This window comes from Chinchilla lanigera, unplaced genomic scaffold (genome assembly GCF_000276665.1).
Source record: "Chinchilla lanigera isolate Chin_1 unplaced genomic scaffold, ChiLan1.0 scaffold00003, whole genome shotgun sequence".
Classification (NCBI taxonomy): domain Eukaryota; kingdom Metazoa; phylum Chordata; class Mammalia; order Rodentia; family Chinchillidae; genus Chinchilla; species Chinchilla lanigera.
The window spans coordinates 9,405,495-9,417,911 of record NW_004955404.1 but is presented as its reverse complement, the minus strand read 5'-3'; the positions used below and the strand labels follow the sequence as shown (position 1 = coordinate 9,417,911).

Here is a 12,417-nt window from a genome sequence, read left to right as displayed (position 1 = left end):
TTTGGTTTTTTCTCCGGTACCGGGAACCGAACTCACGACCTTGCGCTTGCCAGGCAGGCGCTTTTGCCGCTGAGCTAAATCCCCAGCCCCGGGTTTCAGCTTTAAAAAAGTATTATTTATGTGTGAATCCTCAGTGGGGCTCTGTTTGCAAAGTTTGTGCCAGTTTCCTTGAGGGCGGGGAGAAGCACAGGACTTCCTATGCCATGATAAATGGCAATAAGCCATGGGCCCAGAAAACCTATGACATAGAATTGGTACTAAGTGTGAACAAATACAGGAAAAATCTTATAATTGGAAGATCTAAATGATTATATTGCTACGTCATAGGCAATTGTTGGCAATCACTTTCTTTAAGACGATGAGCTCCACTGGTTGAATAATTGTTGCACAGTAAGTGTTCAATAAATAGTTCCTGAAATGAATTTAATATTTAATGAGAGATTTGCATTCAGTGACCCATATTCTGGCACCCCACTTTAACCAGTGATTTTATGCTTTTCCCTGTAGAGAGCCATATTAATAGATGGGGAAATCATCTGCAGATGGGAATTTTTCAATTTCTACAAACAGAAGGTGGTCCCCACAGTCTCAGAAAACACAGACAAAAGGGGCCACTCTTCCCTGAAGGCCAACTTGTATATTGCATAACGTATGTTAAGTCAGATGCCAAACACAAACTAGCATGGCTTTTCCGTATTACCATTGTTCCCAATATATTTTTTAAAGCGCCATTCCAATTCCTTTACAATTCTTCACACATTTTTGCAGCAATTATAGAAATCTACTTTGTTCTGGGTACATAATGATGAATAGCTGGATGTTTATTGAGAGTTGTGAAAAGCTCAGTTGAAATTATCATGTTTTCCTCTACTTGGTTGCATGCGTGGGCTCAAATGAATAAAAATATCAGTAGCTCATTTTTTATGTAACATTTTAAGATCTATAATGTAGTTCTGAATAAATGTGGACAGATAGTATATTATTTTCCTGTGTGAAAAAGGAAGAAACTGCACATCAAAGAGGCTGCCCTTTGACGAGCCCCGTTCCATAAGCAGCAGAACCAGGAGCTGAAGCTCCTATATGATTAGTAACGCAGGATGGCTTTTGATAGAGCCTACCACTACTCACCGCAGGTCTTTACAAACTCTGTATCTATGGGCCAAGCAATTTAATCTCTTTGTTATGGTTTATATTTCTTTTTGAAACCAATTTATTATTTTAAAAAGTTTTTATTAGTACATGTTTAGAGTAATGATTATAGTCATCATGGGGAGTTGGAAATCTAATATCATTCCTGACCTCTTTTATGCATGCAAGGTTGGTTTCTAGTGTTATGAACTCCACACAGTCTCTAGTTTTAAATCAAATCCAAATCAAAGCCAAGATGAAATATCACACCTGCTAGGATAGATCATGTCAAAAATTTGTGTCAGCAAGGTTATGGTGAAAAAGGAATCCTTACACATTGTTGTAAATGTAAAATGATATAACTATTTATGGAAAACATTATAAATGTAGCTCCAAAAATTAAAATAGAACAGCCATATGGTCTAGAATTTTTGGAGGTATCTATCCAAAGAAAATAATCACTATCTCAAGGAGATAACTGTACTCCTTAAAAGGTTTTTCATAATATTCAAAAATATGGAAACAACTGAAGTGTCTGTTGGCAGATGAATGCATAGAAAAGCCTGGTACATTTACACAAATGAATACTACTCATCCTCAGAAAAGGATGTCCTGGTGTTTCCCAGACATGAGTGAACTTAGGGGACATCGGGTTACATGAAATAAGCCAGACACGGGATGCCAAGTACTGCAAAATCTTACTTATAAGTACTACGCAGAACCTGAAAATGTTGAAATCCTAGAAAGTAGAAGGGGGTTACCAAAGGCTGGGTGTGGAGTGTAAAGATGTTGCTTAAAGCCTACAAATGTTCAACGCTGTAACATGTAGAAGGTCTGGAGACCTAACTACTGCATGGTCACTGCAATTTCTTTTTCTTTTTCTTTTTTTTTTTTTTTGGTATCAGGAATCAAACTCATGACCTTGCGCTTGCAGGTAGGCACTGTGCTGCTGAGCTAAATCCCCAGCCCCGAACTGCATTATAAGTGTGTTGGATCCTTGAAATCTGTGAGAGTAGACCTTAGAGAACTTTACCCACACACACACAGATAACCGCATGAGTGAATGATATGTTAATTTACTTATAGTGATAATCATTTCACAATTGTGTACATGTATTTCAAAGCATCATGTTGGGTAGGATTTAATTATACACAATTTTATATGTTAATTATAGCTCAAGAATGCTAGAGCAAAAAAGATCCACCTCTCCCAAATTCTAGACTTCATTGCTTGTTGTTTGTGGCCCCTAATTTTTCTACTGTGGGATCCCCATAAATAAAGATCAGTTAAATTATTCATTAGAAATAACATAAAATCCTGCTTCAAAAATAAGCTGTTTACCATTTCCTATAGCTTTCCTCCACATGAAATTAATTGCCAAATCCATCAGATAGTTCTTCTAGCTCCCAGTGGACCAATAAAATAATATTTATCTAGAATTTTGACAGATTTGGGTTAATAACCCAACTTAACTATTGATCTTATCTGAATTTGTTTTTTGCTCCCATGAACAATTAATATAATTTTAATAATATGAGAAGAATGTTCCTTTGTTTTAATGTTTTATATTGGGTTCATTAAGATCTTGACATATTTTTGATATTCGCTGTTAGAATGAAACTGGAGACTAATTCTGGCACTGTGCTCATGCACACTTCATTCTTTCTCACTCTGCTGTGAAGGTCACGGGCAGTGTAACTGTGGAAGATGTGACTGCAAAGCAGGCTGGTACGGGAAGAAGTGTGAACACCCCCGGTCCTGCCTGCTGGCCCCTGAAGAAAGCTTGAAGAAGTGCCAGGGCAGCTCAGCCCTGCCTTGCTCAGGAAGGGGTGAGTGCGATTTCTTGGGGTGGCTCCCCGCTTCCTGACCTGGGGATTTAGGGCTTCAAGTGCATTGAGTAGAAGGCGTGTGTCTTATTTAAAAGAGGGCTGCATTCCCTGAAAGAGGGTAGATTAGTCTTTCAGAATGGCTAAAGAGCTACAGTGCGTGTAGAAAGATTCTCTCGCTCTGTCTCTGCCTCTGTCTCTGTCTCTCTGTCTCTCTGTCTCACTCCCTCTCTCACTCTCACTCTCTCATTCTCTCACTCTCTCTCTTTCTCTCTCTCTCTCTCTCTCACACACACACACACAATTACTCTGTCACTCTTCTCTGGCTTTGAGGTCTGTTCAATTTCACTTCAGTTCTCATTTACGTATTACATTTTTCAACACAAAAAAGTACAGATTGGCTGTTTGCGTAAAGCTTTCTGGATGAATACATATAATTGTTCACTGACATTCATGAAACCCAATACCATTATTTGGTGGAAATTGTTGTCCTTTGAAAAAGCATCCTATAAACAGCTAGCCGTAACTAAACTCAGTTGTTTCAGACGGCATGCGGCATTGCGTGTGCACTTATTATCATGTCAGTGCACATTTTCAGAGAGAAGGAAGCATTCACCCCGAGGGGCAAAATTTCTGTTCTTTTTCATTTATCAAAATAAGGAGGAATACAAATGCCTTTATTATGAGAATAGCAAAGTTAATATCAAGTGTGCATGCAGATGAAATGTAATTGAGATTATTACAAATTTTGTTCAAGCAAGAAAAAAAGGAGATGCACTTTCTAGATCAGGAATTTAATTTTCTGTTATATTTTTCTTTTTTAAAAACATACTTTTTACATATGATATAATTCATATAGCATAAGATTTATCCTTTTAAGGTAGACAGCTCAATGTTTTAAGCATATTTATAAAGCTATGCATTTATTCTAGAATTTTTACTAGCCCTAAAAGAAACCCTGAACTCCATAGCAGTCACCCCTGTTCTATTTTTCACTATGCCTGGAAATCAGTAGTCTATATTCTGTCTATGTACTTATCTATTCTGTATATTTCATATAAATGGAATCATAAAATGTTTAGTTTTTTTGTATCTAGGTATTTTCATTGAGTATATTGTTTTTAAGGCTTACTGATGTTGTGGCACATATCCATTTCCTATTCCTTTTTTATGATTAGGTAATATTCCACAGTATGTGTATACCATAGTTGTTCACCCATTCATCAGTTGATAGACATATGATTGTTTTCTATTTTGGGGTCATAATGAATAATGCTGCTATGAACATTCACATAAAGATGGGTACGTGTTTTAATTTTGTCATTTTCCTATGAGTGGAATTTCTGAGTCATATGATAATTCCATGTACAAATTTTTGACTGTTGTAAGCTTGCTTTTGGAGTGGTTAAAAAACTTATATTCCCTCCAAAAATATATAATTATTCCAATTCCAGCGTGTTTTGTCATTCCATTATTGTTTTCCATTTTTTTATTATTTATAGTTTTCATTATATAGAAAATTCACCAAATCTCTAGGATCTGTTGTACCATAAGTATTTTCTCTAGTGACTGTTCAAAGGACAGGAAGATAAGTAGGATTATTATTATTATTATTATATTATTATTATTTAACTTTCAGGAATATTTGTTTAGCCACATCTTTAACCAATAATCCGCATGTCATTGCTTCATTTACATTACTAATATGGTGCTGAGTAAGCCTGTGATAGTTTTGAGTATTAAAATATCAATAATTAGTATGCCTCATGCTACTGTTATTTACCTTTTAATCTACACTAACAAAATAGATACTACTATTTCAGATTTACTAAAAGCTTTATCCATTGTGCCCAGCCATGTCTAGAAGGATACACATGGAGAAACTAACCCATATTTTCTTTTGTTTAAAAAATCAGTTTATCTTTTCAGAACTTTATTCTGATAATTTAACAGACAATTCTATTCCAAACTGAAAACCTTGGGTGGGAAAGAATATGACTATAACTCTGTCTCAAAATAGAATGATCTTTTTCTTGATATATTTGCTCTAGAAAAGTTAAGGTACTGAGATTTTTGCTATTCCCTTAAAGTGATAAATAAAACACGTGAAGTCTGACATCCTAAAACATTAATTTCAGGGACTCATTTTCTGTACAGTTGTTAAAATCTCAAATACATATGTCACCAGTTGAAGTAAAAGAACAGAAACAAATAAGAATATATGCTTATTATTTTAAAGCAAAAAACATGGAACAAAATTTACAAATGTTCATATATTTTGAGATTAAAAATGACAGATTATATAATGGGAAAATGCAGACTGCATATGGGATACCTCTCAACCATAGAAAATTACTTTAACTCTGTACATGTACCAATGTTTTTCATTCTTTTCTAAATAGTTACTATATAGAAGAAGTAAAAGAAACTTATTTCAGACATATATATATATATATATATATATATTACTCTTATACTAACTGGTTAAATGAATTCTTCAAACACTGGGTTTCTATCTTTCTCAAGAGTCACTATGTAGCTATCATTTGAAAGCACTAGAGTTTATTGAAAATATTTTTTTACCAAGAGGAAATAGAATACTTGTACAGATCTATGATTTTTAAAAGTCTTATGTTTACTGAAGCCCCTAGAAGTACTTTACAAATAAACACTAAACTCTTCTAGTTCCCATACAGAGACATGTAGGGATTGAGGAGTGGTCTCCCAGGAATTTAGAAAGAGAACCAGAAATTTATGACCGTCGGTCCAGTGCTTGGACCGATGGTCAGAGACATGGGCTTTCGTGTAGAGCTGCATCTTCTGACTTATTGGCTTTGGATGTTTTGAAGCACATACCTAATAGGAAAACTTTCACAGGTTAGTTTTCCAGTGTTTGAAAGAGCACTGCGGCTGTGGTTATATGAGTGAAGAAAGCAATTACAAGGCCCATCGCTTCTCAAGCCTGAGTGCCTCATCAGATTACGGCTGGGGCCAAAAATAAAAATAAATAAATAAAGCAAGCAAGCAAGCAAGCAAGTAAGCAAGCCTCCTGGAGAATTTTCTCATGCTTCTCAGGGCCAGGTGAAGGTATTATTTCATTCAATTAGATTTGCTTTGTCTGGTGCTAATAGATAGGATTGTTATGTCTTGCAGGTAGAAATCATTTACACGATCACTTAAATTCTATGTTAATTGTGTGATTTCTTGGTTTCTAGTCCTTATCACCTATAGATATCATTTCACGTCATTGTTTTAACTTTTAGACTCAATGTCATTCTAAAGTTATTCATCCTAATTTTTGCTCCCGTGAATAAGATTCGGACCACCTTTTCCACTCATACTAACATTCTGGTAAGAAACTCATAATGGTTCAGGGGGCTACACGTTAGTTTTACACACTTCTTGACTTGCAGATATATTTTTCGTATCTCTGAGGTTCTTCTAAGCTTGAGTTTGGCTTCAGTCCAAAATGAGAGCAAAAATGAGGTGTGTTACTCCTGAGCAGAGGCTTCAGGAGGCATGGAAAGATTTGCTGTCGCCTCTGCCCCTGTGGCCTGAGGGTTCACAGTGCTGGAGATGCTTTATCCTGGGTCTTGGAACAAGGACGTAAGCAGTAAACCTTTGCTGATCCTTCACAGACCTGTACCATGAGTTGGAACAAAGCTTGTTTTATGTATTTAGAGACTTGAGGGAATGTTTGTTGTTATTAGGGCAGAATGCTTTGCTAATACTCTCTTCCACAAATGAAATTTAAAGAACACAATTAAATCCAAGCAAATGAACAAAAAAAATGTAATGCAAAGTGTACTTATAGAGATAAGCATATAAACACATCCGGTTTAAAACTATATATGTATGCTGTTAGTGCCAATATTTAAACCAAATTAAATACCACCATGCACATATTGACAAATGAAGTATTTGTGCTCTTCTAAAAATAGCAGTTATGTGGACTTATTCAACAGATAAAATGCAAAGAATGTGGCATGCATTTTCTTTTTAGTTTCCCAAAGCTACAATAAGTAGGACAAAGTATAATTATTATTCTTTTATACAGAAAAATAAGTGGAAATTTGAACAGTTTGTATCTTACAAATATGTAAGTTCCAGAGGTATAAATTTTAGTACAAATTTTAATTACAGGACTTCTGACTCTAGAGCTGTTGTTTTAGATAATTTACTGGATTTTATCATGCTAACTTGCTAAAATGATAGATAATAAATAAAATTTTCTTTTAAAATATAATTCTGCAAAGTTATGCCAGTGGTTGTATAGTACTTTATTACATGGCTGCATAGTCAAAACATTATATGGTTGTAGCAAAATAACTTAACCAACCTTCTTATCTTAGGAATCTGTGTTGTTTCTTATTGATAATTTAGAGCCACAATTTACATTCTCGTAACAGAATACATACACAAACCCTTAACCTCTTGGATGTGGAACACAGAGATCTAAATGAATAAAAATAGGTTAAAACCTTTGAAAAAATGTGCAAATGGGGCCAGGTATGGTGGTGCGCAACTGTAATCCCACCCACTGAGGCTGAGGCAGGAGGCTAAGATTTTCATGTTACCAATTTTGACCATAGGCTGGTTTTTTTCCCCTTCTCAGAATGGTATCACCAATAATAAGGCCAAAGAACAATTAAGCAACAAAGGACAATTTTTCTTGCCAAAGAACAGAAGTGGAAGATGAAATGCTAGTTTAACCATAGTTAACCATCGTCATGGTCATAGCAATGCTAGGTTAACTTTGCTTAATGCCCGTCTATTGAATCACTGCTAAAATGCCAAGTTTAATGCAAATAAAGTTACCAAGATTGAACTATTTCCAGGAGGCAGATGGATACTTCAGAGCCTCTCAGGAGCTTTTCCTGCTCCTTCCTACACCTCAAATCACGTCACCTGTCTAGTGACAGCACCCGTCCAAAGTTATTTTCCCTTGTCATTCCCATTAGCAAAATGTTAAAATGGCAACTGTCTCTAGTCATCAGATTACGTTTGGAGGGACATGTTACCCAGATTCTAGGCATGTGCACGCCTTCACAGCAGCTAGTGAGGCAGTAGGCCGGTGGCGAGCAGACACTTACTTTGTCAGGAGTCCAAGGGTGGACTCCAGCAAGCCACAGGCTAAAATGGCAGTAAAACTCTTCACAGTAACTTGAAACTTAGCTTCATAAACTTTCTTTCTGTGCCCTTTACTTCTCTGCAGTACTGAACCTGACTCTGTTCTGACTCATTTGGACCTCTCGCCTGTGTGTCTGCTCTCATGGGTTCCGCACCTGGCATTTCTGACTCACCTTCATAGCTGGCGTGCAGTTGGTTTTGCATAGCTAAATAGATCCATTGAGAGCTGACTTGGCTTCAAGAGTCCATGTGACTTATGCACTCTTTTTCCAGTCTCTGCTTTCTACCAAGTGTCTGCATCATCGGGTCCAGAGTAACACAGTCTGTAGCTATGGCATCCTTTCATGTGGAGTAAAATGATTAAGATAGATGAGATTTTGGTTCTCCATAAATATTTAGTACTCATGTGATGCCTTTTATTTGGATGAAGAAAGTCAGAATTCTTTGGCTTCCTATTTAAGTTTCTAAGTAATTTTAGCCTCTTTGCTGTTCCAAGTATTCATGCCATGTGGATGCCAGTAAATAATACCAAATGGTCTGGCAGGGTACAGTGGTGAGCCCTTTAAGCTTTGGATAGTCCTGGGGATGAAACAGCAAGTATTTTGAGGTCATGTGTAAAACTCTTTACAAGGATGTTAACTGCTTTGCCAGGTTTTCTTCTCAAGGCCCTGTATTGCAGAACACTTAACTGAAAGCCTTTAAAAAGAATGTAAAAAGCAAGAAAATACAGATTCTATGGTGCCTGGAAAGGTCTTCCATTCTGCCTCATCTGACTGCCAGAAGGCTGGAATACTTAATGTTATTGTTTAACTGTGGTTGCGGTGATGAGACAGAATTGCAGGGCTTATTCTCTTGGGTGTAGTTCATTGTAATTATAAAAGAGGAAGCAGCAAAACCCAAGTGGCATAATTCGTGCCTGAGTCTAGACACATTCTTCTAGATAATTCTATTACATAAGCAAAGGTACCCAGAGACATCTGGGTGATACGAATAAATCAGAGTTTGGAGGTGTTAGAGGTCTGCACCAGGTGTGACAGAGCGAGGGCATGCTGTCCCCTTCACAAGTGCTACCCAGGCTTCTCCTCTGTTTCCGGGTCCCTGGAGACTATCACCAGGCATCGGGTCCTCATTTGGTTAGAGAGACTCCGTCATGCTGCCAGTGGGGCTCCTCCTCTCCATCCCTGTGGCCTTCTCCAGCAAGCTGCTCTTTAATGGTGAGGGCGGTGTGGAGGGGGCAGGCATGACAGGGACGGCCACCAGGCATTGTGGTATCTCCTACAGCAGCTGTGCTCACACCAGTTACTGTTTGTGTGAGCCTGGAGAGTTTTGTTCCTGTGTGTGTTTTTAACGCTGGGGGACCTTCAGCTTTGTTATCTGTAAAAATGGTGTTATCGTTGAAACTGCTGTGTCCTCTAAAATGTTATTGTGAGGGATAGTTCAGATGCAAAGGATCCAGATATGTTTGTTACAGAGATGTACCAATTTCCCAAAATGAACGTCAGCATTATATGTTATAAACAGACACTAAAATAATATATTCCTGCTGAAAAGATAGGATGTACGAAATTGCTTCATTAACTTTAACACACAATTGGATTATAAAGGTTTAAGGAGATGATATAATAATGACCTGCAGGTGATAGGGTAGTAGAGAAAACAAGATCAGTATTCACTTACCATTTGTTCAGTCACCATAGAATTGTGTCCTATTATGTGCCCAGAGCCATTCTAGGTACTGAGGGTAGAATAATGAAGGAGACAGCTGATGTCATAGAGCTTCTAGTGAACTTGTGAACAGAAATTAAACCAGAAAGAAAATAATTGATAGAAACCAAGATAGTGGGTGGGACAGTGGTCAAGGTGCATCTGGGGGCTGCTCTGAGCATGGTGCTGAGCAAACTTCTGGGATCATATTTTTTAGATTTGGGTCTTAAAAGGGGCCAACGAGAACTGAGGGTCAGAGGAAATGGAAAAAAATAGTTTGTACAAATTTTAGACTGTGTGATAAAGATGTCTTGTAAGACATCTAAGTGAGGTAAAAAGTCTTAGAGAATTAAAAAAAAATTCCTTTAAGGAATTCGTAGAGGTGATGAGGATGCTGTGACTTACGGATGTGTTTCTGCAGTACCAAAGTCAAGTTCTCTCCTGATTTAATTGGTGCGCCATGTGGCCTGGGTGTCAGGGATCTGAAGGCTCCCTGGTGCTTTTGCTGTGCAGTCGCATTAAGAATCATTACTCTGCAAAGCTGTGTAGTGGGCACGGCCCTACACTGAGGAATGGACACTTTCGGGTTTGCCCTACTTCCCACTGAGCAAACAGGGCTTCAGGGAGTGCTCAGAGTTATACAAGGCTTCCTGTCACGTGACATCTTTTTCTGATGCTCTGTTAAATAGGAGAGAAGGGAGGCAAGGGAAGGAGACCTGGTTGGGCACTGGAACCCTTGAACCATTCACAGCCTTAGAAACATTCCAACATGGACAACTTGCACAACAATGATATTTTGTTCAGTATGGATGAGAATTGGGCTAAGTAGATTATAAAGAGGCCAGAAGAGGATCTGTCTCAGATCTACATTTTACGTTTTCTCTAAGGATAATTTTAGGACTGAAGAATAACGTGAAGGAATGTGTTTAACCATTCCATCTCCACGATAATGTTAAATAGTAAAATAACCAAAATAACACCCGTTAACTGGTAACTGTGTTGTCTTTTACTTATGTACTTTGAGGCATGGGATTCTCCAGGATTAATTTTCTTTGTTAATGAAACTAAGATGTTTTGGGTGCTTCTGAGTAAGCTTGGTTCAAGCATTATTTTCTATTATTTAATTGAAGAACAGACCAAGTGATTTGAATTATCTCCATAGGACCTTTTCACTGCCCAGAATTTGTGTTCGACGGGTTGGTTAGCTTAGAATTTGTCTGGTTTGTAACCATGATTTTTGGTTAGACCTTTAGAGACACCCAAGACAAGTCACTCCTGAAAAGAGATATACAAGCTCAGGGCAGCATTGGCTTTACTGGGGACTGGCAGCTCAATCGCTGCCCAGTGTCCAAAGGCGACTCAGACAGGTGCCCAGAAGATCTTACAGAAAGCCGTGCTTGTCACCAGATGCCCTCCCAGAAACATTTTCTGTTCTCAGGATCTTTTGGCAGAGCCTGAGTCCAAAGCACTCTCTTTTTTTTTTGGTTTTTTTTTTTTTTTTTTTTTTTTTTTTTTTTTTTTTTTTGGTTTTTCTCCGGGACCGGGAACCAAACTCACAACCTTGCGCTTGCCAGGCAGGCGCTTTGCCGCTGAGCTAAATCCCCAGCCCCGCAAAGCACTCTTTACTCTTTGGTCCCACCCCAAAGCCAGCAGCAGTTCCCTCAGGGTTCTGGTGATTATTGGTCTGAGTGCAAGGGGTCAGAAGCCACAATGCCTTCACAAGGTCCGGTGGAGGATCTTTTCTTGCCTTTCCAAATTCGGGTGGCTACTGGTGTTCTGTGGCTGGTGGCATCTTAACTCACAATCTCTACCTCTGTCTTCCGTAACTTTCTCTTTGCCCAAATCCCCCTCTCCTTTCACGTATAAAGACACTAGTCATTAGGTTTAGGGCCCCCTAAGTTTGGGATGAGTCATCTGCTGGTCCTTAACTAATTGCATCTGCCAGTACACTTTTTCCAAATAAGATGATTTTCTGAGATTCTAGGTGGGTGTGAGCTTTTTTTGGCAAACACTGTTTAATGACCCAGTGTACCACTTAATGGGCATCAGGTCTGACCCCACCCCAGACATTTGCACAAAGAATGAATTTCTCATCTACTATGTGCAAGTTTCTCTCTTGAGTGATATGTACCACTGTGGTCTGAATGAACTCCCCTTCCCGCTTCATACTTTGAAACCTAGTTTGCAACATAACAGTAGAGAGAAATCGACAGCTTTGGGAGGTGATTAAGTCCTAAGGTGGAGTCCTCCTAAAACAGATAAGTGCCCTTGTAAAAGAGATTCTGGACAGCTAGCTTGATCCTTTTGCCATGGAAAGACACACAAAAAAGGTATCCCTTACAAGGAAGGAGACAGATTTTCTTTTGCCAGTGCCTTAATTGGAGGTTTATCAGTCTCCAAAACAATGGGAAATAAATTGTTGTTGTTGTTTATAAGGTATCAATGTATGAGCTCAAATGGACTAAATAAGGATCAAAATTGAATTAGGAACAACATAAAATGAATATATATATATATATATATATATATATATAGAGAGAGAGAGAGAGAGAGAGAGAGAGAGAGAGACACACACACACACACACACACATACACACACACACAATCATTACAGTGGAGTATACCCAA

At 38.0% G+C, this 12,417-nt stretch overlaps 1 protein-coding gene across 1 annotated transcript in view; it reads left to right on the top strand.

The window, feature by feature from the left end:
• Window positions 1-12,417, top strand: part of Itgbl1 (integrin, beta-like 1 (with EGF-like repeat domains)) — a 214,305-nt gene that overhangs the window by 127,800 nt on the left and 74,088 nt on the right. Inside the window, exon 7 of the mRNA XM_005374034.2 lies at window positions 2,812-2,958. Within this exon, the coding sequence (XP_005374091.1) occupies window positions 2,812-2,958 (147 nt within the window). The remainder of the gene's footprint in view (window positions 1-2,811; window positions 2,959-12,417) is intronic.